The following is a 22927-nucleotide window of genomic DNA, read 5'->3' on the forward strand; positions in this document are numbered from 1 at the left end:
ACAAATTACTTTGAAAGTTCAGCAAGCAGATAAGAAAAACATTATATGCAAAGTTAGTTTGATAACACAGTAAGAAATCTTGATATTTGGTATTAGCAAACAGTTCTGGTTTCTTGGGAAAACTTGCCTCTTTAATGGGCTTTAGAAATAGTAGTTGTAGACTTTAATGTTTGCAAATCCACTTAAAAAGCAAGTAACAAAAGATGAAAAATTCCACGGTCTAATGAAAAATTCCAAGGCTGGTTTGACAATCACCTTGAAAACAAATCAAGAATTTCATGATTCAATTAGGCAACTGATAAACCCTTCAATTGTGTAAATAGGTTCCAGCCCTTGCAAAGAGCAACTCTTTCTCTCTCTTCCCCTCCCTCTCTCTCTATCTCTCTCTTTCTTTTCCCCATATCAGTGTAGCACAGTATTATTATGAAAGTCCTTCTACCCCGACCCTATTCAATGTCACTCAACAACAGAGGTAGTTTTGTAAGTGCAGCATCTTGGGAGGTCAAAACAGCTGCGTGAAACACAGCTCCATATAAAGAAGGATAGATATTGGGAGGCTGGGTGGTGGTGCAAGGACCTACCCAAGCATCTAGGTTCGAGGCCCCACTCCCCACCTGCAGGAGAAGGAAGGGAAACTCAACAAGTGGTGAAGCATGTCTGCAGGTGTCTTTCTCTCCCCCTCTCTGTCTCCCCTCTTCTCTCAATTTCTCTGTCTTACCCAATAAAGTGGGGGGGAAAATGGCGCCAGGAGAGGTGGATTGTAGTGCTGACACTGAGCCCCAGTGATAAGAAAACTTTGGGGGAAAACCAATAAAAGAGCAAAGGCTGGGGGTCGGGCGGTGGCGCAGTGGGTTAAACGCATGTAGCGCAAAGCGCAAGGACTAGTAAGGATGCCGGTTCGAACCCCTAGCTCCCCACCTGCAGGGGCGTTGCTTCACAGGCGGTGAAGCAGGTCTGCAGGTGTCTTTCTCTCCCCCTCTGTCTTCCCCTTCTATCTCCATTTCTTTCTGTCCTAGCCAACAACGAACAACATCAACAATAATAACCACAATAATAATAACAACAACGAGGCTACAACAACAAGGGCAACAAAAGGGGGGAAAAATGGCTTCCAGGAGCAGTGAATTCATGGTGCAGGCACCGAGCCCAGCAATAACCCTGGAGGGGAAAAAAAAAAAGAGCAAAGGCTAAGATGCAAGGTCTTCCCAATAAGATAGTTTTCTCTATTTTTCTAGGTAATATACTATCTCATTTAATGCAAGTACAATAGTTTTATTCTTTTAGTCAAGTGAGCTAGTGCAGCAAGGTCACAAGACCTGTTCATGGTTAGAAAGTAAGTAGTTAGTGAAGACAACATACAAAAAAAAAAAGTCTTTCTAGCTACAAACTGCATGCTTAGCTACTCAACGGGGAGTTGACCCTTAGCTACTGCGTTTGTGTAACAGGTATTAAATGATGATAAAGGAAACAATGAAAGAGAATAAGTTGTGAGTAAGAAAGGATAAATATGGGTGGGGATATAGCATAATGGTTATGCAAAGAGACTTTCATGCCTGAGGCTCTCAAGTCCCAGGTTCAATCCCCCACTCCGCCATAAACCAGAGCTGAGTAGTGCTCTGTTAAAAAAAAAAAAGGATAAATATGCAGATGTGAGAGAATTAGTAAAATTAAAAAAAAAAGTTCCCTTTCACAGTAGTTCAAATAAGCACTCAGTTGAAATAGGTGAAGAGCTGCATGCTTGTTGTCGTCTGTAAGTACCCAAGTGAACACAAATGGCGTTTTAATATAACAACAACTGAGACTTTAGCATGATTCTGGGAAATGTGCCACCTGTGAATCAGAAGCGCACATGTGGGTTTTGTTAAGCCCTGGCTGAAATCCAAGTCACCCCTGCATTAGATGTAGAGATGCACAGCCTCTCAGAAGCCCATTTAATTGCATACAAGTTCAGTGATTAAAATTCAAGTATCAGATCAAAATGGATCAAACATCTAGATGTTAGACCAGAAACTCTAAAATACAGAGAAGAAAATATCAGCAAAATACTGCAAACTTTTCACACCAAAGAAATATCTGGTCCATGGACATGGGAAATGAGAATGAAAACGAAAATGAGGGAGTCGGGCAGTAGCACAGTGGGTTACGTGCAGGCATAAGGATCCCGGTTCAAGTCCCCAGCCCCTACCTGCAGAGGCGTCGCTTCACAAGCGGTGAAGCAGGTCTGCAGGTGTCTGTCTTTCTCTCCCCCTCTCTGTCTTCCCCTCCTCTCTCCATTTCTCTCTGTCCTATCCAACAATGATGACATCAATAATAACTACAACAATAAAACAAGGGCAACAAAAGGGAATAAATATTAAAAAAAGAAAATGAAAATGAGTAAATAAATGAGACTATCAAACTTAAAAGCTTTTATACATCGAAAGCAAACTACCCAAAGATAACGAGGCAACTCAGTAACTGGGAGGAGATCTTTACACATCTCTATCAGGAACAACAAAACAGACTCCCTAAACTTACTGTTTTATGATCTCTGCCAACTTTTGTCAACACTTTATTAAAAGCTCACAATGGGTGACAAATGTATAGGGGAATGGAAATAATAGTGAAACTAATATTTAATAAGTAAATTTAAAAGAGATAAAGTGTTTTATTTATTTCTACAAATTTAACAAGAGTAGTATAAATTGTGCTTATTCCTTAGAGCGTCTCTTGCAATATTGAGCCAGTATCTTTTCTAGGTCTTGACAAACTAGCACACTCCTCTCTTCTAAGTGTGTGTCAGCTTCCAACACTTCATCCTACCTCCATGTTTCAATGTGGCGAAGTATTTGAGAGTTCTGTCAGCATGAAGGACCCTTTTTTGGGGGGAGGGGAGCGGCCCAGTGTCATTTCCCTTGGGACATCTTCATTCTTTTTTTTTTTTTTTAAAGTCACAACTGCTTTTCCTCATTCAGGTTGCTAAGTGTCTTCCCGACCTTCCCTTGGACGCCAAGCTAGAGCCTCTTGTAGGGCAGTAATAGTCAACATTTCACAAGCAGATATTTCTTTCATGACCCTTTGTTTGGTTCAAATTTCATTTCCAGTATTACTGTTTTCTGTTTGATGGTTGCACTTTCATCTGGGTCTGCCAGTTCCCGCTCTCGTTTCTCCAATTTTGTAAAATGTCACATGAGTTTATCACTGGGGGACAAGGAGACAACTCAACGATCCATTTTGCTATCTGAGTATAATGTGAGCAAGAGATGAACAGTGATGACCACAGACTTTACAAGAAGTCCTGTGGTGGGTAGCTAATTATGGTAAGTATCTGTCATTTACATAGTGAGTTCTTAGCTGACAGGCCAGCAGCTACTACTTTGTGCAAAGACTGATTATGAACACAATAAAATATACACGAGACTTTAAGGTGAAACATGAGATTTCATAGAAATTGTGTTTTTTCACCTCCAGATTGTCATGTCTATAAGGCTGCTCTCTTGTCAGTAAGGAAACTTTGAGGAATAGCTTGAACAGCACAACCTCCATCCAATCCATGAAAATCCTACTTCATGTAAATGTTTTTGGGGGTATGTGGTCCAAGCTAATATAAAAGAACAGTTGATTAGGAAAGACAGGTGAGCTGGCAACAGTTCATCCTTGAAATGAACAATATTTTCAATTCTTAATGTACACTAGATACATAGTTAAAGGTGTAAGCACTATTTCCTGTGAAGATAAAAAAGAGAGATTTTCCATATATTGTGTAAACTTCCAAAAAGTTGAGGTAGGCAGTAGTTCAAGTGACAATGAATCAGAGAATTGTTGAAGGATGAAGAAAGGATTTTAAAATAAAGGACATTAAGTATAGTTCTCTTTCCCTGCATATCACAAAGTTCTAAATGTTTACTTAGGGCAAGTCAAAGTTTCTTCCTATTCCCTGAAAGCTTTCAAACTGTTTGTGATAAAATTGTAACTACAACAAGACTAAATATTTCCAAGATAAAAGCCAATTCTGAAGTGGGAAAGTAGATAAAAGCTCTAAAAATACATTTGCCTATGAAAAGGTAGTGAAAATGATAAGAGAACTTAATCCTGAAGTCTCAGCAAAAATAGAAACAAGAGGAGTTATGAACTTGACTGTCAAATTAGAATCAGCTCACTAACAGAATATTTTCCTAGAACTGAACACAGAGAAAACTTTCTCTGTACAGTCTTTGCATAGAGGACGGTAAGCACTTTAATAAAGAATATCCCAGTTAGAGTCCTTATAAAACAATGAAATAATGATAAATACAGTGCGGAATTTAGAACCTACTAGAGGGATGAGAGGTTAACATGCTAGGAAGACATTTTGGAGAAGAATTAAGATGTTCTCACTGAAAAACAAGTTTAAAGATGCTAAAAAGAATCTGCAGGCGAGGATATTTTCTCATAACAGAGAACTCAACATGTTGAGTTCAGGAGAGTATCAGGAGAGAAGGGATAAGAGAATTAAGAACTAAACATTTTCAGCTCCTAATGTACAGTAGAACAAATTAAACATTAACTTTTTAAAAAAATTTACTTGATAGGACAGAGAGAAATTGCGAAAGGAGGTAGGCAGATAGATAGATAGATAGATAGATAGATAGATAGATAGATAGACAGACACCTGACGCACTGCTTAACCACTTGTGAAGCTTTCCCCCTGCAGGTAGGGCCCGGGAGCTTGAACCCAGGTCCTTGTGTATCATAATGTGTGCCCTTAAGTAGGTGTGCCATTGCCCAGTGCCCCTCAAATTAAAATATTTCTCCTATTTTATAATGTTTAATTATGATTATAACCCTAAGAGGTAATATCAAATAATGCCCTTTTTACATATGAAGAGCAGAAAATTAAAGGTCATTATGTTAGGAAGTTTGAAATATCCAAATCTACTCAGCTCTAACTTTCTTCACAGGTAAGCGTAAAGATAAAAATGGAAGTTTGACTGTTATGCTAACCCTAATTTGATAGCCCACTTCCCTTATTTTTAGGAAAAAAAGATTCCTTCATTATGACTCTGACAATGTTACTTGAATCTCCTCAGGTCCTCAGGCATGATGAATTATTCCTTTGCATTTCAGTAAAATTTGTAAAAATTCTATTAGTTTCATTGTGATCTTTATTTATATGGCTAAGAGTTATCAAATTGTCTTCAAGAACTGCAGACAAGGCCACCAGTAACTAGTTAATGTTGGCTTGCACTGGGACTTACTTTTTATCGCTGCCTGCCTCCCTCCCTCCCTCCCTCCCTCCCTCCCTCCCTTCCTTCCTTCCTTCCTTCCTTCCTTCCTTCCTTCCTTCCTTCCTTCCTTCCTTCCTTCCTTTCTCTTTTAGCAGAGCACTGTTCAGCTCTGCCTTATGGTGATGTTGGGGATTGAACCCGGGACCTCGAAACCTAAGGCATGAAAGACATTTTGCATAATCATTACGCTATCTCCCCACCCAAGTGTGCTTTTCATTTCCCAGCATTTCAAGGTAGAAGATTAGGTCACTAATTTGAGATCCCCCCCCCCCCCTTTAAATGTAGGTGATTATAGCTATGAATTTCCTTCTAAGCACTGTTTTATCTGCAGCCTTTAATTTTTGCTATCTTGTGTCTTCATTGTCATTATTCTCTTAAGTATTTTACAACTTTTCTTGTGATTTCTTTTTGACTCACTAGTTATTTAATACTATGTTGTTTAAATTTTGACAAACCTGTCAATTCCCTAAATTTCTTGGTTACTAACTTCTACATGTGTTCCTCTGTGGTCAGAGAATACAGTCGGTATGATTTCAGTCCTCGGTATTTACTGAGACTTGTCTAGTGACCCAGTTTATGGTTTGTTTTAGTAAACAGTCATGTGCATTGGAAATGCATTTTGTTGCTTAAGAGAAGAATTTTATTAAATATCAATGGGATCAAGCAAGTGGATAGTGCCTTCTATATTCTTGCTTATTTTCATTTATTCTATCAGTTGTTAGGGAAAAAGTGATGTGAATTGTGTACTTCTCTAGTTCTTTCAGTCTTGACAGCTGCTGCTTCATTTATTTGGAAGTTGTTATTGGGTGCATACATATTTAGGATATATATTAACACACACACACACACACACACACACACACACACACACACATTTAACCAGAGCTCTGCTAAACACTGGCTTCTGGTTTTACTGGAGTTTGAATTTGGAACCGCTGGTGCCTTAGGCATGAATGTCTTTCTGCATAATCACCACGCTATCTCCCCTACTATGTCTTCTTAATGAACTGCTCACTAAAGATCAAGATGTAATGTTTCTCTTTTGCTAACACCCTTCCTTCCTTCCTTCGTCTTAGTTTTCATACAAATTTCATATGAGAGAGGGAGGGAGAAGAGAGAAGAAGCCAGAGCACCACCCTAGTACACTTGGTAGTGGGGACCAAACCAGGAGCCTCAGGCATGCAAGTTCCTCTCTCTACCATTTAAGGTGCTTTGGTAATATATGTTTTTTTTCTCTGAATTCTGTTGCTACTCCTTGTTCTGAAGTCTGACATTCAAACAACCATTTTGCAGTCAAATGCTCTGTCCCTGATCTATACCCCCTCACCTCAAACAACCACTCTTTCTTATGCTTAGTGTCTGCACACGGATGTGGCCCTTTGTTCAATTCTAGGTACCACATACGATCCAGTAATAAAAGTTAAGTTCTTAGGTAATTACTCACATTGTTTTCCTGGTTCTTGTTGTTTTTTAAGAGTGTGATAATACAATTATGAATAAAGAAGGCAAGAGTAAGCACTCCAGTCAGCTGTGGAAACTGAAATCTTATCTCTAGGAGAAAAAATAAAAGTCGGGGGGGGTACACGTTAAAATTGACAAACAGAAATTACTATTAGCTCATTTCCTGCCACCACCAAGTCATGTAGAGGTGGTGATGTGGGTACATTCAGAGTTGCCACAACCCACTGTTTATTACTGATGAAGTTGCTTGGGCTGCAGGTATAGTGAGTATTATATATCTTTTATTTTATTTCATTTTATTTTATTTTTTTAACCTCCAGGGTTATTGCTAGGGCTCGGCTGGCATTATGAACCCACTGCTCCTGGTGGATAGGACAGAGAGAAATTGAGAAAGAATGAAGAGGAAAAAAAGGAGAGAGAGAGAGAGGAGGGGGAGAGAGAAAGGGAGAGGAAGATAAGACACTTGCAGACCTGCTTTGCTGCCTGTGAAGTGGACCCCTGCAGGTGGGGAGTGGGGTCTCGAACTCGGATCCTAGAGCAGGCCCTTAGGCTTTGTACTATCTGCGCTTAACCCAGTGCACCACTGCCCACCCCCCTTGGATATTCCACCTTTACAAGAGGTGCTGAAGAATGACATCCTCCACATGGCCTAGAATGTAGCTTCGCAGAGGTGCCAGAACTTCAGACAGCTGTCAGGCCCATCTTTGTGCACCAGCACACAATCAGGGTAAGCCTGCATATGCATGAAATATGCTCATGAAGGCCCTTTATTTTATGAACACCAACTCTACTGAATTCAAGGTGGTGACAAGAAACTAGGGATCTGGGTAGGTCTTACAAAGGTCTTTACGAAAACCGGTAGGATGGGCCATTGCAATTGTGTTCTGGGTAAGCACTGATGGCAGAGTATCAGGTAAGAAGTGAACAGATAAAACTTTTGACTCTTGTTTGAAAAGAAAATGAATGTTAGTAGTCCTTGATTGATTTCTAAAAATTAAAATTTACAGTTAAAAGAAATTAAAACCTTTCTAAAAATTGTCTTTATTTTGTCCAGAACAAAACAAGAACATTTAAAAATCCCCGGCTCTAAAAATTGTCTTTATTTTGTCCAGAACAAAACAAGAACATTTTAAAATCCCTGGCTCACCATATGGGAGTGCCTACCAGGGGTGCTTCACAAGCAATAGAGTATAGTTACAATGTCTCACCACTTGTGAAGCTTTCTCCCTGCAGGTGGGGGCCGGGGGTTTGAGCCTGGATCCTTGCACAATGTAACATGGGTATTCAGACAGGTGAGCACTGCCTTCCCCCCTTTAAAATTTTTTTTTTAATTCTTTTTTTAAAAAATATTTATTTTATTTATTTATTCCCTTTTGTTGCCCTTGTTGTTTTATTGTTGTAGTTATTATTGTTGTTGTCGTTGTTGGATAGGACAGAGAGAAATGGAGAGAGAAGGGGAAGACAGAGAGGAGGAGAGAAAGACAGACACCTGCAGACCTGCTTCACCGCCTGTGAAGCGACTCCCCTGCAGGTGGGGAGCCGGGGTTCGAACTGGGATCCTTATGCCGGTCCTTGTGCTTTGCACCACCTGCACTTAACCCGCTGCGCTACAGCCCGACTCCCCCCCCTTTAAATTTTTTATTATTATTATTTTATTCATTAGATAGAGACAGAGAAAAATCCAGAGGGGGGGGCCCTTCCATTTTCTAATCTGTCACCTCACTAAACACTATTCATTCACTGTTATTCATGCTTTCATTCACTGCTTTATTTTATTCATGAGGGTTTTACTACTATTACTACTACTACTATTTAGTAATAATACTACTACTACTATTCTCCAAATTTGTGTGAACTGAAGAAACTGTCAAGTTATCACCTTAAGAAAACAGAATATTTAAACATCACCATCTCAATTAGCCTGATAGAACAACAATTACTTAAAAAAAAAATCAGGGGGCCAAGATATTAATGACCAATATTATTCATGTATATTAATCCCTAACCAAGTTGTAACTTTTGAAAATTTCAGGGACATGCTTTCTCAGAAAAAGATGAAGAATATGATCTTAATTTTTTAATTATATTGTAATTTCAATGAACTCCAATGCCCAAATATATAAATGATAAAGAACCCTGGTTACCCTTAACTGGGACAAAAACAAAGTACTTTAAACTGTTCTCCAGGTAACAGCATCAATAAAAATAATTAATATAAACAACACCATTACTTTAGAATAGTGATGGTTAACATATGATAACTTAATAATCGTTTTGTTGGAATGTATTCTTTATTTGGCCAAAATAGCTCACCTGATACAAAAAATTCTGTTGGTGTAACCCAGTGAAATTCCAAATGAAACCCCAAGTAACTTGCCTTCACGGTGACAAGGATAATCAGATAAACAACCGAGACTGTGCCTGTGAGGAAAAATTCATAATGAAGTTATCTTTAAAGAATAAAAATAAAATCAAACTTTGTTTCTATAATCTCACAAAGTTTAGAAAAGCATCACTTTCATTGATTATCCCACTAAAATGTGAGTCTTTTCTAAAGAGAAGCAAGTTATGGGCGTTATCAGAAAACAGTGTTAAAGGTAAGGCAGTCATGTGACAAAAGCAAGATGGTTTAGATGACACTTACCCAAGACTTGTGACCCTGTGGCAGTGACGACCCACTTCTACCTGCCTGTGCCAGTCAAAGGGCTGAGCCGGTGTGGGCCCACATGAATGGGCAATCATGCATGATGGGATGGCAGGACTAAGAAGACCATAAAAACCCAAGGGTGCCCTCCTTCCAGCCCTCCCATGTAGTTCTTCTTCAAAAACGTTCTCTCTTTGGGGGGCTGAGAGAGTCTTGTCTCAATTAAAACAAAGTTCCACGGTAGAAACTGTAGCAGAGGGGCCGGGTGGTGGCGCACCTGGTTGAGCACACACATTACAGGGCACAAGGATCTGGGTTTGAGCCCCGATCTCCCCCTGCAGAGGGAAAGCTTTGAGTGGTGAAGCCATGCTGCAGGTGTCTCTCTGTCTCTCTCCCTGTATATCTCCCCTCCTCCTCTCAATTTCTGGTTGTCTCTATCCAATAAATAAGGATAATTTTAAAAAATTTAAAAAAGAAAAGCAAGTATAGCAGAGCCTTAATCCGTGCACTCTTGTTCCAGACTCACTGCTGCTGTTCTGCTAAGAAACAAATTGGCTAAGACAAAATACTGGAGGGGGCCGGGCGGTGGCACACAGTACCAGGCACACACAAAGACCTGGGTTCGAACCCGTGCTCCCCACTTGCAATGGGGACACTTCATGAGTGGTGAAGGTCTGCAGGTAGTCTGTCTTTCCCTCTCCCCCTCCTCTCAAGTGCAATGTGAAGTCTCTAGAGAAAGTGTGTGCCAACTTGATCAGAGGTGCAACGGAAAATAATCTGATGTTTTTTTCATTTCCCAGAGCACTGCTCAGCTCTGGCTTATGGTGGTGCAGGGGATTGAACCTGAGACTTTGGAACCTCAGGCATGAAAGTCAATATTTAATCTTCATACAAACACTCAGCATCATTCTTAGAGTTAATATAATATCACATGCAAATATCACACTCTGAGAAAAAGTTCTGAATAGTTTAAATAACTTGGCAGTATAATGTACAATACACTGTAGCACTGTTTGATATAAAGGCTATCATTGTAGCCCTAACCTAACGGCATATATTTTCAATCTGCAGTTGGTTGAATTTATAGGTGTGGAATCTGTGCATGTGGAGGGTCAACTGTGTCCTTACCTCCTTTTTTTCCCCCGGAACTTCAAAGCCACCTATTTTATATACTAGGCTGCCTACCAGCAGATCAGATGTACAGGAAAGAGGTGAAATCCTATAGTTAAGTTGAGGTTATCATTTTTTTCATGAACGATATCCTGTCTTAGTTAACTATGTGTGAACTTTCTTTTTATTTATTTCTAAAGGTTCATTGATTTACATTTTAATGAGAAAAAAAAAGAAAGAAGAAAGGGAGGGAGGTAGGAAGGAAAGGAAGGAAGGAAGAAAGAAACTATAGGAAAGAAAGAAAGAAAGAAAGAAAGAAAGAAAGAAAGAAAGAAAGAAAGAGAGAAAGAAAAAACTGTAGGAAAGAGTCCCAGAACCTCACTAAGTTCTAATGCTTTCAGCCCTGAGAAATGAGAACTCCAGTAGTCTGGGAAGTAGTGCAGTGAATAAGATATTAGTTTCTCCAGCACAAGGTCCTGAGTTTGATTCCTGGCATCACATGTACCAAAATGATGTTGCAGTTTTCACTCTCATGAATAAATAAATCTTAAAAAAATGAGAATTTCTATAATAATATCTAATTTAGATCTTCCCTCCTGAGTTTGATTCTTTTGATTCTATTTGTGCTCTTAGAGAAAATGAGGAAGAGGATGAAAAGCCTGTGATTCCTGCCTAGAAACACACAACTTGGACTAGGGGTCATCAGCACTTCTCTCTGTGCCAAACCCCATAAAGAAATCCCAAAAGCGTGATTCGGGAGCTAGCACAGTGAACAAAGCATTGAGTTCTCAGCCATGAGATCCCCACTTCAGTCCCCAGCAGCACATTTACCAGAGTGACATCTGGTTCTCTCCTTTCTCTCTCTCTCTCTATCTATCTATCTATCTATCTCATCCTATCTTTCTCATGAATAAACAAATTCTTTGAAAAAAAAAGGAAGAATGGAAGAAAGAAAACCCCAAAGCAGAGTGACATGAATAAGCAGCTTAAACAGATAAACAGGCTTGGAAGGAAATGAATCCCCCGGTTGTACCGGACTTGTGCAGAATTTGTGCAGTGTGCATTTTACTACACAGAGGCTCTGAGCATAAGACACGTTTTAGCTTACCTAGGATGTTAAATTTTGAAAAAAATGAAGGAGATTTGAAATTGAGTAGTGGCAGGAGAAGCCCAATGAGGTAGAGGGGTACTGTCCTGGATTTATTCCACCACTCTTCAAACTGTTGGAGTTCTGTGTCATTGGCATAGAAGATCATAGAGCCATTGTCAGGATGGCCACCGCTCCCAGCACTTGGACAAATCACTGTGACAGAAAAGAATCTGATCAGAGAAGACCACAATGAAAAGCAACTGCCCCAGAGACTGACACTTGCTCTGCCAGTCTTAACTTTTATCATAAACAATCAGATTTTCCTTTCTGAGAAAAAAAAAATAGAGACTTACTTGGATAAATTAGGAACCATTCACCTTTATATAAGGGCGATGTAATTTTAGAAAGTTTTTAAAAATATCCTTGATTTCTACTGAAAATTCTAAACATTTTTTTTTGGATGAAGAAAAAGAATCAACAAGCAAAATGTTAACATTCAGACTACTTACCAGGGTTGCTATCATTGGTACTCAGTATAGCATCTGTGTCATTAATGTGGTGAAAAAAATCTAAAAATTAAGGGGAAATATTGTTTAATACTGAATGACCACCGCTCTATAATCTATTTTAAAGCTATTTTTAAAATATTTATTTATTTATTTATTCATTCCCTTTTGTTGCCCTTATTGTTTTTTTTATTGTTGCTGTGATTATTATTGTTGTTGTAATTGATGTCATCGTTGTTAGGACAGAGAGAAATGGAGAGAGGAAGGGAAGACAGAGAGGGGGAGAGAAAGATAGACACCTGCAGACCTGCTTCACCGCCTGTGAAGCGACTCCTCTGCAGGTGGAGAGCTGGGGGCTTGAACCGGGATCCTTACACCGGTCCTTGTACTTGGCACCATGTGAGCTTAACCCGCTGAGCTACTGCCCAACTCCCACTCTGTAATCTTTTATCTATAAAGGTCTTCTAAAAGTTATGAGAATGTCATCTAGTACACTAAGCTGAGACTACTACACTACTACACTCTCTGGTTGGCGCAGCTTTCTTTACTTGTGCAGGCCCTTGTTCTCAGTACTATGGGTGCTTAACTGGGTGCACCACAGCCCCGCTCCCAACACTAACATTCTACAGTAACTAAGAGAATGGGCAGATAATGTGTCCTTTCTGCTAGCTTGAAAAATTTTACTTAGCTTTGACATTAACCTTTTTTTAAAAAAAAATTCTTTATTACCTTTATTTATTTATTGGATAGAGACAGCCAGAAACCAAGAGGGAAAGGGGGGATAGAGAGGAAAAGAGACAGAGAGACATCTTCAGCACTGCTTCACCACTCGCAAAGCTTTCCCCCTACATGTGGGGACCGGGGACTTGAACCTAGGTCTTTACACATTGTAACGTGTGCTCACCCAGGTAACCCCCCTTTTAAAATTATCTTTATTTTTTGGACAGAGACAGTCAGAAATCAAGTGGGAAGGGGGGTGATAGAGAAGAAGAGAGACAGAGAGACACCTGCAGTCTTGCTTCACCACTTGCAAAGCTTTCCTCCTGCAGATAGGGACAAGGGGCTCGAACCCAGATCATTGTGCTTTGTAACATGTACATTCAACCAGGTGCACCACCACCCGGTCCCGGCATTAACCTTTTGTAACCTTAGTAGGCATTAATAAAATGATAAATTTTGTTAAGCTTAAGTAATTAACAGCTAGTCATTATAAAGGGGTCCAAAAATAAGTTTAAAAAAGATCTCTAACACCCCCTTCCCTCTCGATTTCTGGCTGTCTCTATCCAAATAATTAAATTTTAAAAAAAGATAATTTAAAAAAATCTCTGCAATCCCATTTAAAAAAACAAATGAGAAAGAGAGAGAGAGAGAGAGAGAGAGAGATATGGAGGGGGAGACTCAGCTCTGGCATAAAATGGGTTGAACTTATGGCCTCTGGGGCTACAGGTATAGGAATCTGTGCTCTAACTGCCTGATCTACCTCCAACTCAGGAAATTAACTCTTTAAGAGTATGTTAGGGGGTGAGAGAGACAGTATAATGGTCATGCAAACAGACTGTCATGTCTGGGGCTCCCAGGGTCTCCCACACCACCACAAGCCAGAGCTGAGCAGTGCTCTGGTAAAACAAAACATAAAACAAAAAAATATTAGAACTATTTTAAAATCTGATTTTCATGCAAGTCAAAATGCTTAAAAACATATTATAGAGATTTATTTAAAGACAGCTAAATACAAACTGTATTGTAGGTCTGTCAGTTATCAGGGGGAAATACAGAATGATAAATATTTTATTTAGTTATTCATTTATTGGATAGCGACAGAGAGAAACTGAGAGGGAAGGGGGAGACAGGGAAAGGGAGAGACAGCAGCACAGTGTTCACAAGTTCCCACTTGTGAAGACTCCCTCTTGCTGGTAAGGAGCAAGGAATTGAACACAGGTCTTTACACATGGTAACATGTGTGCTTCACCACCTTGTCTCTTTTAATATTTTAATGATGAGGAGAGAGAGAGAGAGAGAAAGAGAGATAGAGTTAGAAAGAGAGAGAGACACACACCAGAGTACTGTTGAGCTCTGGCCCATTGGTAGTACTACTAGGGAATGAATCTAGGACCTCAGAGTCTCAGGCATGAAAGGCTTCTCCATAACCCCCATGCTATCTCCCCACTTCAAAATTCAGAATTTTATTCAATATAAAATGAACTTTCTGGACTGGGGAGACAGCATAGTAGCTGTGTAAAAAGACTTTCATGCCTGAGGCTTAATCACCAACACCACAGTAAACCAGAGTTTAGCAGTGCTTGGAGGAAAAACAAACATACAAACAAACAAACAACTTTCTTTATCCAGCTAAAAAAGTATTTTTAGTGTCTGAATTTTTAAGACTCCCTTCATAATTCAAATAGCCACTTTGGGCAAATAACAATTTTGTACTATGTACATGGTATTTATCATGTAAGTCCCACTATTTTACAGTTTACTAATTTTAGATACTAATATTTTGAAGACAAGTGACTGAAATTTGTTTTCCCAAGACTTTACACATCAAATTCTTTAGCAATAAACACAAGTGTACATCATAAAATTTCCCGTTAACTAAAACTTTGTGGTAAACATTGAAGTAATGCTTAAAACACATTCCAAGACTTAGAAATATTTTATGCTAGAGAATCTGAAGGAATACTATTTATTTAAAAACTAGTTTTTAGAAATAAACGCATACATGTTCAAGATCATAACCAAAGAAACACTGAATCAAGCATATTTCCCAGAATTATAAATATGACTTTTTACATCAATTTTTACAGAATTCAAGATTGAAACAAAAACATTACAGTGGTTATGATAACTGAAAGTAACTGTATTAAGGCATATACTATGGATGTATACTTACTATAAATAAACTTGCCAGTATTAAAGAGAAAATTAGACATAAGCACCCAATAGACTATCATTGCCCCAATGAGAGACACCATGGAGAAAAGGAGGCTCGACCACTGTCCAAAGGAGCCAAAATAGTATCTGCAGACATCTGGGTATTCCCAGGTAGTGGTATCCACTGATGCTAAGTCAAAATAAAAGAGGAAAGGTTAAAAAAAAGATGCTGGTTATATTTCCCCTATTCATACCTGGTATTAACCCAATTAATATTTACAAATACTCACAAAAGATTATGGGCCTTCCATGACCAGATATGAGAACATACTTTGAAATGAAATTTAAAAAAATATTCTTTTATGGCACTGGCCCCTTAAGCACCAGAGCTTTCTCAGGTACCATGGAACCTCCCATGTGGTGCTCAGCGTGAGGCTACCCAGTACAATAGCTCTCTGGTCCTGAGATCACAGGAATTTTATTGTATTGGTGTGGGGGCTAATTGTTTACAGTCAATGGTAAAATAAAGCAGTTTGTACATGTGTGAATTTTCTCTGTTTTCCACATAAATGTCTAACCCCTCCCCCAGGTCCTCCTCTGCCATCATGTTCCCTCGCCCCACCCCAGAGTCTTTTGCTTTGGTGCAATACACCAAACCCAATCCAAGGAGATAACAGAAATTAAAACACTAGGGAACACATAAAAGGCAATGCAGGGCAATGAGATATTACAGATAATCTAAAAATAAAAGTGAACATACTGTGAACTTTTAAGATTAAAAAAATAAAATAAAGTGACAAAATTATCAGTAAGTCACAGTAGACATTATTTAATAATATTGGAGGTGCTTAAATAATATGAAGTAAAGTTTTCTCAAGCACTATTCTATATCACATAATGATTTAAATGTTACATAGCAATTTAAATGTCAGACAACTGAATTAAGGATTTAAAATCAGCGGTTCGAGAAATGGCTCGACGGCTTAGACCACTGGACCTTTGTGTCTAAAGTTCCCAGTTTGATCCTTCATGCTGCATGTACCAAAGCGATGGCCTCTCTCCGTCTCATGTGAACTCTCTTTTATATGTAATAAATAAGATGAATCCTGTAAGCAGATAAGAACAGAATTTGGGGCTGGCCAGTGGCGCACAGGTCGAAGGCACACATTATCATGCTCATGACGGACTCAAGCACCTGGTTCTCACCTGTAGAGAGGAAGCTTTACAAGTGGTGGAACAATGCGCAGGTATCGCTTGTTCTCTCTTTCTCTCTTCCTCTCTCCCTATGTCTCACTGTCTCCATAAGAGAAAACAAGAAAAGAGAAAGAATGAAAGAAAGAAAGAATGAATGAATGAAGGAAAGAAAGAAAGGGAGAAAAAGAAAGAGGAAGAAAGGAAGAAAGAAAAAGGAAGAAAGAGGGAGTCGGGCTGTAGCGCAGTGGGTTAAGCGCAGGTGGCGCAAAGCACAAGGACCGGCATAAGGATCCCGGTTCGAACCCCGGCTCCCCACCTGCAGGGGAGTCGCTTCACAGGCGGTGAAGCAGGTCTGCGGGTGTCTGTCTTTCTCTCCCCCTCTCTGTCCTCCCCTCCTCTCTCCATTTCTCTCTGTCCTATCCAACGACAACGACAGCAATAATAACTACAACAATAAAACAACAAGGGCAACAAAAGGGAAAAAATAAATATAAAAAAAAATAAATAAAAAGGAAGAAAGAAAGAAAGAAAGAAAGGAAGAAAGAAAGAAGAGGAAGGAAGATAGGAAGAGGCCACCTAGAGCAGTAGAGTTATCATGAAGGCACTTAAAGCCCACTGATAAGACTGGTGGCAAAATAAATAACTAAAATTATAAAGTTAGAAGATAATGCAAAAGCCAAAGGCTATGTTTAGGTTATAAAAACCTAAAAGGGTATCTCTTATATCACCTGAAAAAAGCCCCAGAAATTATACTGGGAGTTATAATGTGGAAATTTAAATAAACTCATATAATACAAAAGCCATTAAAATATGGAATAGGTCAGAAATGGATAATGATAATGAGAATGAGAATGATAATAATAATAATACTTAGTCCTTATTAGAGACAGAAATAAGAGCTGGTAGCAAAGCTTGGCCTATTGATTCATACTTGCTAAGTGTCAATGAAATAATATCTATTTAAGCTCTATACTATTTAAAAACAGTATATTATTACCCTGATCTAGAATAGAGAGATAAGGGTACAACTTTTAGAATTCACTACACAGGACTTATTACTCACATTTTCTTGTGATTCTAGTTTGAATTCTGCTGTTGGCTGAGTCTAACATCTAGGTGTTTTGGTAGAGACAGGCCAAAGGAAACCACTATTAACTGATAAGAATCTGTATTCTTAATTTAGTTCTGACAAAGACATTACTAAACATAAGGTGTTAAAAGTATTCTGGGGCTACGTGGTAGTGTACCAGTTAAATGCACATGCTATATCACACAAGGACCTGGGTTCAAGTCCCCAGTCTCCACCTGCAGGGAGAAAACTTCATGAGCAGTGAAGCAGTGTTGCAGATGCCTCTTTTTAATCTCTCCCTTTTTCTTCCCTCTCAACTTCTCTGTCTCCATTCACTAAAAAAAAAAAAAAAAAAAAAACATTTAAAAAAGGAAAATGTATTTTTGAAAAAGTATTCTTATGGTGAAATTAACACCAAAATGAATCAGCCCTGCAAAGAACCCCCCATCCTGTGTGAATTGTGAGGCAGTCACTACTTCACTGACAGGCCAGCAGTAGCCCCTTCTCCCTTTTATCTAGCCTGATCAGGGCTTCATGGCCTCAAGCCATTTTTCTTTTTAGATAGATATGGACAGAGATTGAAAGGGAAACCAAACCACAGAGGCTTCTTTCTTCAGTATTGTGGGGTTAGGCTCAAACCTAGTTCATGCTTCCCTTGTACCCCCCCCCCCCTTTTAAGTTTTATTTATTTCATGAAAGAGAAAGAGAGAGAGAGAGAGAGATCACACACAGGAGAGAGGCCAGAATATCACTCTAGGATATCCAGTCATGTGGAGCTAGGAACAGAATTGATTTCCTCAGGTACACAAGTCCTATGCTCTAATAAAGTAAATCTTTAGGGTGGAGGGTAGATAGCATGATGTTTGTTATATAGACAAACTCATGTCTGAGGTTCCAAAGTCCCAGGTTCAACCACCTGCACCATCATAAGCCAGAGCTGAACAGCGCTCTGGTAAAAATAAAAAATAATAATAATAAATAAATAAATAAAGTAACTTTAGGCCCAAAATATTGGGATATCGGAAAAGTCATGACACATTTTTGAATAGAAAAAGCATGTCATGACTTTTCTGACAACCCAGTAATTAACACGACAGTGCAATGTACACATTAGTGATCTACCTCAGTAAGAAATGCCTATTAATATCCACATCACTATTTGACTTCCGGGGGCGGAGCTACGAGCAGCAGATCGCTTTCTCTCCTCTCCTCTCCTCTCCTCTCCTCTCCTCTCCTCTCCTCTCCTCTCCTCTCCTCTCCTCTCCTCTCCTCTCCTCTCCTCTCCTCTCCCGGATCAACTAGGAATACCAAAGGAGACCACCCGGGACCACAACAAGACAGGACTAGAATGACCACAGGAACCCAGTAAATCACCCGTGAGTACAAACACGTGTGGCTGGTGACAGAGAGGAGAGAGGGGCCTAAGGAGAGATTAAGTGACTGCTAACAGTTCAGCAGTTTATCAGTTGAGACACCACCTCCAGTCTGCTCCACCAACAAGGGGACAGCTGAAGGGAGGAGAGGACTCCCCAGAGACTCACCAAGTGCAACTCTGAGTCTTCATTGCTACTACCCTCAGAATCTGGAGCAGCGACAGGAAGGGACACCAGGGGACAGAGATCTAACCAGGAAACTCAGGAGAAGACCTATACCTCGGTGGCATAGCTGAGGGGCTGTGAAAGTCTCTTTGCATAACCACTGGATTATCTCTGCCAAACCCTGCTTTATCTCTTGGTCAGGAGTCAGTGATTAAGCTAAGAAGCCTATTGACAGTTTAAAAGCCCTCAGGCTCCCATATCCTACAGGGAAGGAAAAAAAAAAAAGAGTCTTTTAAATCACTGAGCTCCAACTCAGGGATTGAAATAACTGTTAACTTCTACCACTGTGAACCCTTTAATTAACTTACTTAGACACAAGTCAATCCAGGCAATAGTGATCAATAATTTGAAAAGTACTGATAAAGGGAACTCATAACATAATATATAAAATGGTTAAAACAACAAGAAAAAATATTGGAGAATCGAACCAGGACAAGAGTCCAGCTAAAAGTCCTCCAGAGGGTGAAGCACAAAATAACAAGTTCAACATCCAAACATTAGCTAAAGAAATAATAACAGGAGTGAGTAAATAATTTGAAAAAATTGTAATCAGAAATGCAGGAACAACAAATGAGAATATGGGAGAAAATACTAATTATCTCATGGTTATTAGAGAGCTGAAAGCTGAAATCACTGAGCTAAGAATGCAACTAGCTGAACAAGCTAAAACAGTATCAAAGCAGGGCAACAAAATAGATGAACTCCAGAAAACAGTAGAGGGCAGAGAGAATAGAATCAATGAGGCTGAAGACAGAATTAGCAAGATTGAGGATGAATTAGAGACAACTAAAAAAGAAGTAAGAGATCTCAAAAAGAGATTAAGAGATGCTGAAAACAACAACAGAGTCCTATGGGATAACTTCAAAAGAAACAATATACGCATTATTAGCATACCAGAGGAAGAAAGAGAAGGAGAGGAAGAAAGCATTTTCCAGGCCATAGTAGCTGAAAACTTCTCTAGTCTAGACAACATCAAAGATATAAAAATTCAAGAAGCACAGAGGGTCCCAAACAGAATTAACCCAGACCTAAAGACACCAAGACATGTCATACTTAGAATGGAAAGGAATAAGGATAAAGAAAGTATCCTCAAGGCTGCAAGAGAAAAACAAAGAGTCACCTACAAAGGAAAACCAATAAGATTAGCAGCAGACTTCTCCATACAGACACTACAGGCCAGGAGAGAATGGCAAGATATCTATCGAGTGCTCAATGAGAAAGGCTTTCAGCCAAGAATACTATATCCTGCTAGACTGTCATTCAGACTAGATGGAGGCATCAAAACCTTCTCAGACAAGCAACAGTTGAAGGAAGCAACCATCACCAAGCCTGCCCTGAAAGAAGTTCTGAAAGGTCTCCTATAAACAACCAGACCACCACAAATAGGACATATATCAAAACACTCTAAAACTCTACAAGAATGGCGTTAAAATATCTTCAATCTTTGATATCAATAAATGTCAATGGCCTGAATTCACCTATTAAAAGACACAGAGTAGGAAGATGGATCAGAAAACACAACCCAACAATATGCTGTCTACAGGAAACCCACCTAACTCAACAAGACAAACACAGACTTAAAGTGAAAGGATGGAAAACTATCATACAAGCCAATGGCCCACAAAAAAGGGCAGGAACAGCTATTCTCATATCTGACATGATAGACTTTAAAATAGATAAGATTAAAAAAGATAGGAATGGACACTACTTAATGCTCAGAGGATCAGTCAATCAAGAGGACTTAACAATTATTAACATCTATGCACCCAATGAGAAGCCATCTAAATACATCAAACTTCTACTGAAAGAGCTACAGCAATATATTAACAGTAACACAATCATAGTAGGGGACTTCAACACCCCACTCTCTCAACTTGACAGATCATCCAGGAAGAAAATCAGTAAAGACATAAGGGAGCTAAATGAAGAGATAGATAAACTAGAACTATTGAACATTTTCAGAGTCATTCATCCCAAGAAACTGGAATACACATTTTACTCAAATCCACATGGGTCATTCTCAAGGATAGACCATACATTAGGCCACAAAGACAGCATCAGCCAATTCAAGAGTATTGAAATCATCCCAAGCATCTTCTCAGACCACAGTGGAAATAAACTAACACTTAACAATCAACAAAAGATTAGTAACAGTGCCAAAATGTGGAAGCTCAACAGTACACTTCTTAACAACTTCTGGGTCAAAGAGGAAATCAAGGAAGAAATCAAAATGTTTTGAGAGTTCAATGAAAATGAAGACACAAGCTATCAAAATATTTGGGACACAGCTAAAGCAGTCCTAAGATGGAAGTTCATAGCTATACAAGCACACACTAGGAAACAAGAAAAAGCACAAATAAACAGCCTGATTGCACATCTTAAAGACCTAGAAGAAGAACAACAAAGGAACCCTAAAGCAACCAGAAGGACAGAAATCACTAAAGTTAGGGCAGAAATAAATAACATTGAGAATAGGAAAACCATACAAAAGATCAATGAAAGTAAATGTTGGTTCTTCGAAAGAGTAAACAAAATCGACAAACCTTTAGCCAGACTCACAAAACAAAAAAGGGAGAAGACCCAAATAAATCGGATAGTAAATGAAAGAGGAGATATCACAACAGACACCGCAGAAATTCAACATATCATGCGAGGCTTCTATGAACAACTATATGCCACCAAGCTAGAGAACCTGGAAGAAATGAATGATTTCCTAGATACCTACCAGCTTCCAAAACTAAGTAAAGAGGAAGTGGATAACATGAACAGGCCCATCACAGCTAATGAAATTGAAACAGTTATCAAAAATCTCCCCAAAAATAAAAGTCCTGGACCAGATGGTTTTACAAATAAACCTTCAAAGAAGAACTAATTCCTCTACTTTTAAAAGTCTTCCAGAAGATTGAAGACACTGGAATACTCCCTGCCAGCTTCTATGAAGCCAACATCACCCTGATACCAAAAGCAGACAGGGACACAACCAAAAAAGAAAACTACAGACCAATATCTCTGATGAACATAGATGCAAAATATTGAACACAATTCTAGCCTACCGGATACAGCAGTATATCAAAAAGACTGTTCATCATGACCAAGTGGGGTTTATCCCAGGCATGCAAGGTTGGTTTAATATACGTAAATCAATCAATAAATGTGATCCACCACATCAACAAAAGCAAGACCAAAAACCACATGGTCATATCAATAGATGCAGAGAAAGCCCTTGACAAAATACAACATCCCTTTATGATCAAAACACTACAAAAAATGGGAATAGATGGAAAATTCCTGAAGATAGTGGAGTCTATATATAGCAAACCTACAGCCAACATCATACTCAATGGTGAAAAACTGGAAGCATTTCAACTCAGATCAGGTACTAGACAGGACTGCCCACTATCACCATTACTATTCAACATAGTGTTGGAAGTTCTTGCCATAGCAATCAGGCAGGAGCAAGGAATTCAAGGGATACAGATTGGAAGAGAAGAAGTCAAACTCTCCTTATTTGCAGATGACATGATAGTATACATGGAAAATCCTAAGGAATCCAGCAAGAAGCTTTTGGAAATCATCAGGCAATACAGTAAGGTGTCAGGCTACAAAATTAACATTCAAAAGTCAGTGGCATTCCTCTATGCAAACACTAAGTTAGAAGAAATTGAAATCCAGAAATCAATTACTTTTACTATAGCAACAAAAACAATAAAATATCTAGGAATACACCTAACCAAAGAAGTGAAAGACTTGTATACTGAAAATTATGAGTCACTACTCAAAGAAATTGAAAAAGACACAAAGAAGTGGAAAGATATTCCATGTTCATGGGTTGGAAGAATTAACATAATCAAAATGAATATATTACCCAGAGCCATCTACAAATTTAATGTTATCCCCATCAAGATACCAAGCACATTTTTTAGGAGAATAGAACAAATGCTACAAATGTTTATCTGGAACCAGAAAAGACCTAGAATTGCCAAAACAATCTTGAGAAAAAAGAACAGAACTGGAGGCATCACACTCCCAGATCTCAAACTGTATTATAGGGCCATTGTCATAAAAAATGCTTGGTACTGGAACATGAATAGACACACTGACCAGTGGAATAGAATTGAGAGCCCAGAAATGAGAC

The 22927-nt window shown here is 39.0% G+C and overlaps 1 protein-coding gene across 9 annotated transcripts in view; it reads right to left on the reverse strand.

Annotated features, from left to right (window-relative positions):
* SLC38A9 (solute carrier family 38 member 9) overlaps positions 1–22927 on the reverse strand; it is a 78738-nt gene that overhangs the window by 12736 nt on the left and 43075 nt on the right. For 8 of the 9 annotated variants that reach the window (XM_060191048.1, XM_007518883.3, XM_060191043.1 and 5 more), the window contains 5 exons: positions 14951–15121; positions 12061–12120; positions 11570–11764; positions 9021–9128; positions 6691–6797 (listed from right to left, as the gene is read on the reverse strand). In XM_060191048.1, the coding sequence (XP_060047031.1) occupies positions 6691–6797; positions 9021–9128; positions 11570–11764; positions 12061–12120; positions 14951–15121 (641 nt within the window). The remainder of the gene's footprint in view (positions 1–6690; positions 6798–9020; positions 9129–11569; positions 11765–12060; positions 12121–14950; positions 15122–22927) is intronic. The other variant, XM_060191049.1, reaches the window with a different exon arrangement.

Source organism: Erinaceus europaeus, chromosome 5, assembly GCF_950295315.1.
Source record: "Erinaceus europaeus chromosome 5, mEriEur2.1, whole genome shotgun sequence".
NCBI classification, from domain to species: domain Eukaryota; kingdom Metazoa; phylum Chordata; class Mammalia; order Eulipotyphla; family Erinaceidae; genus Erinaceus; species Erinaceus europaeus.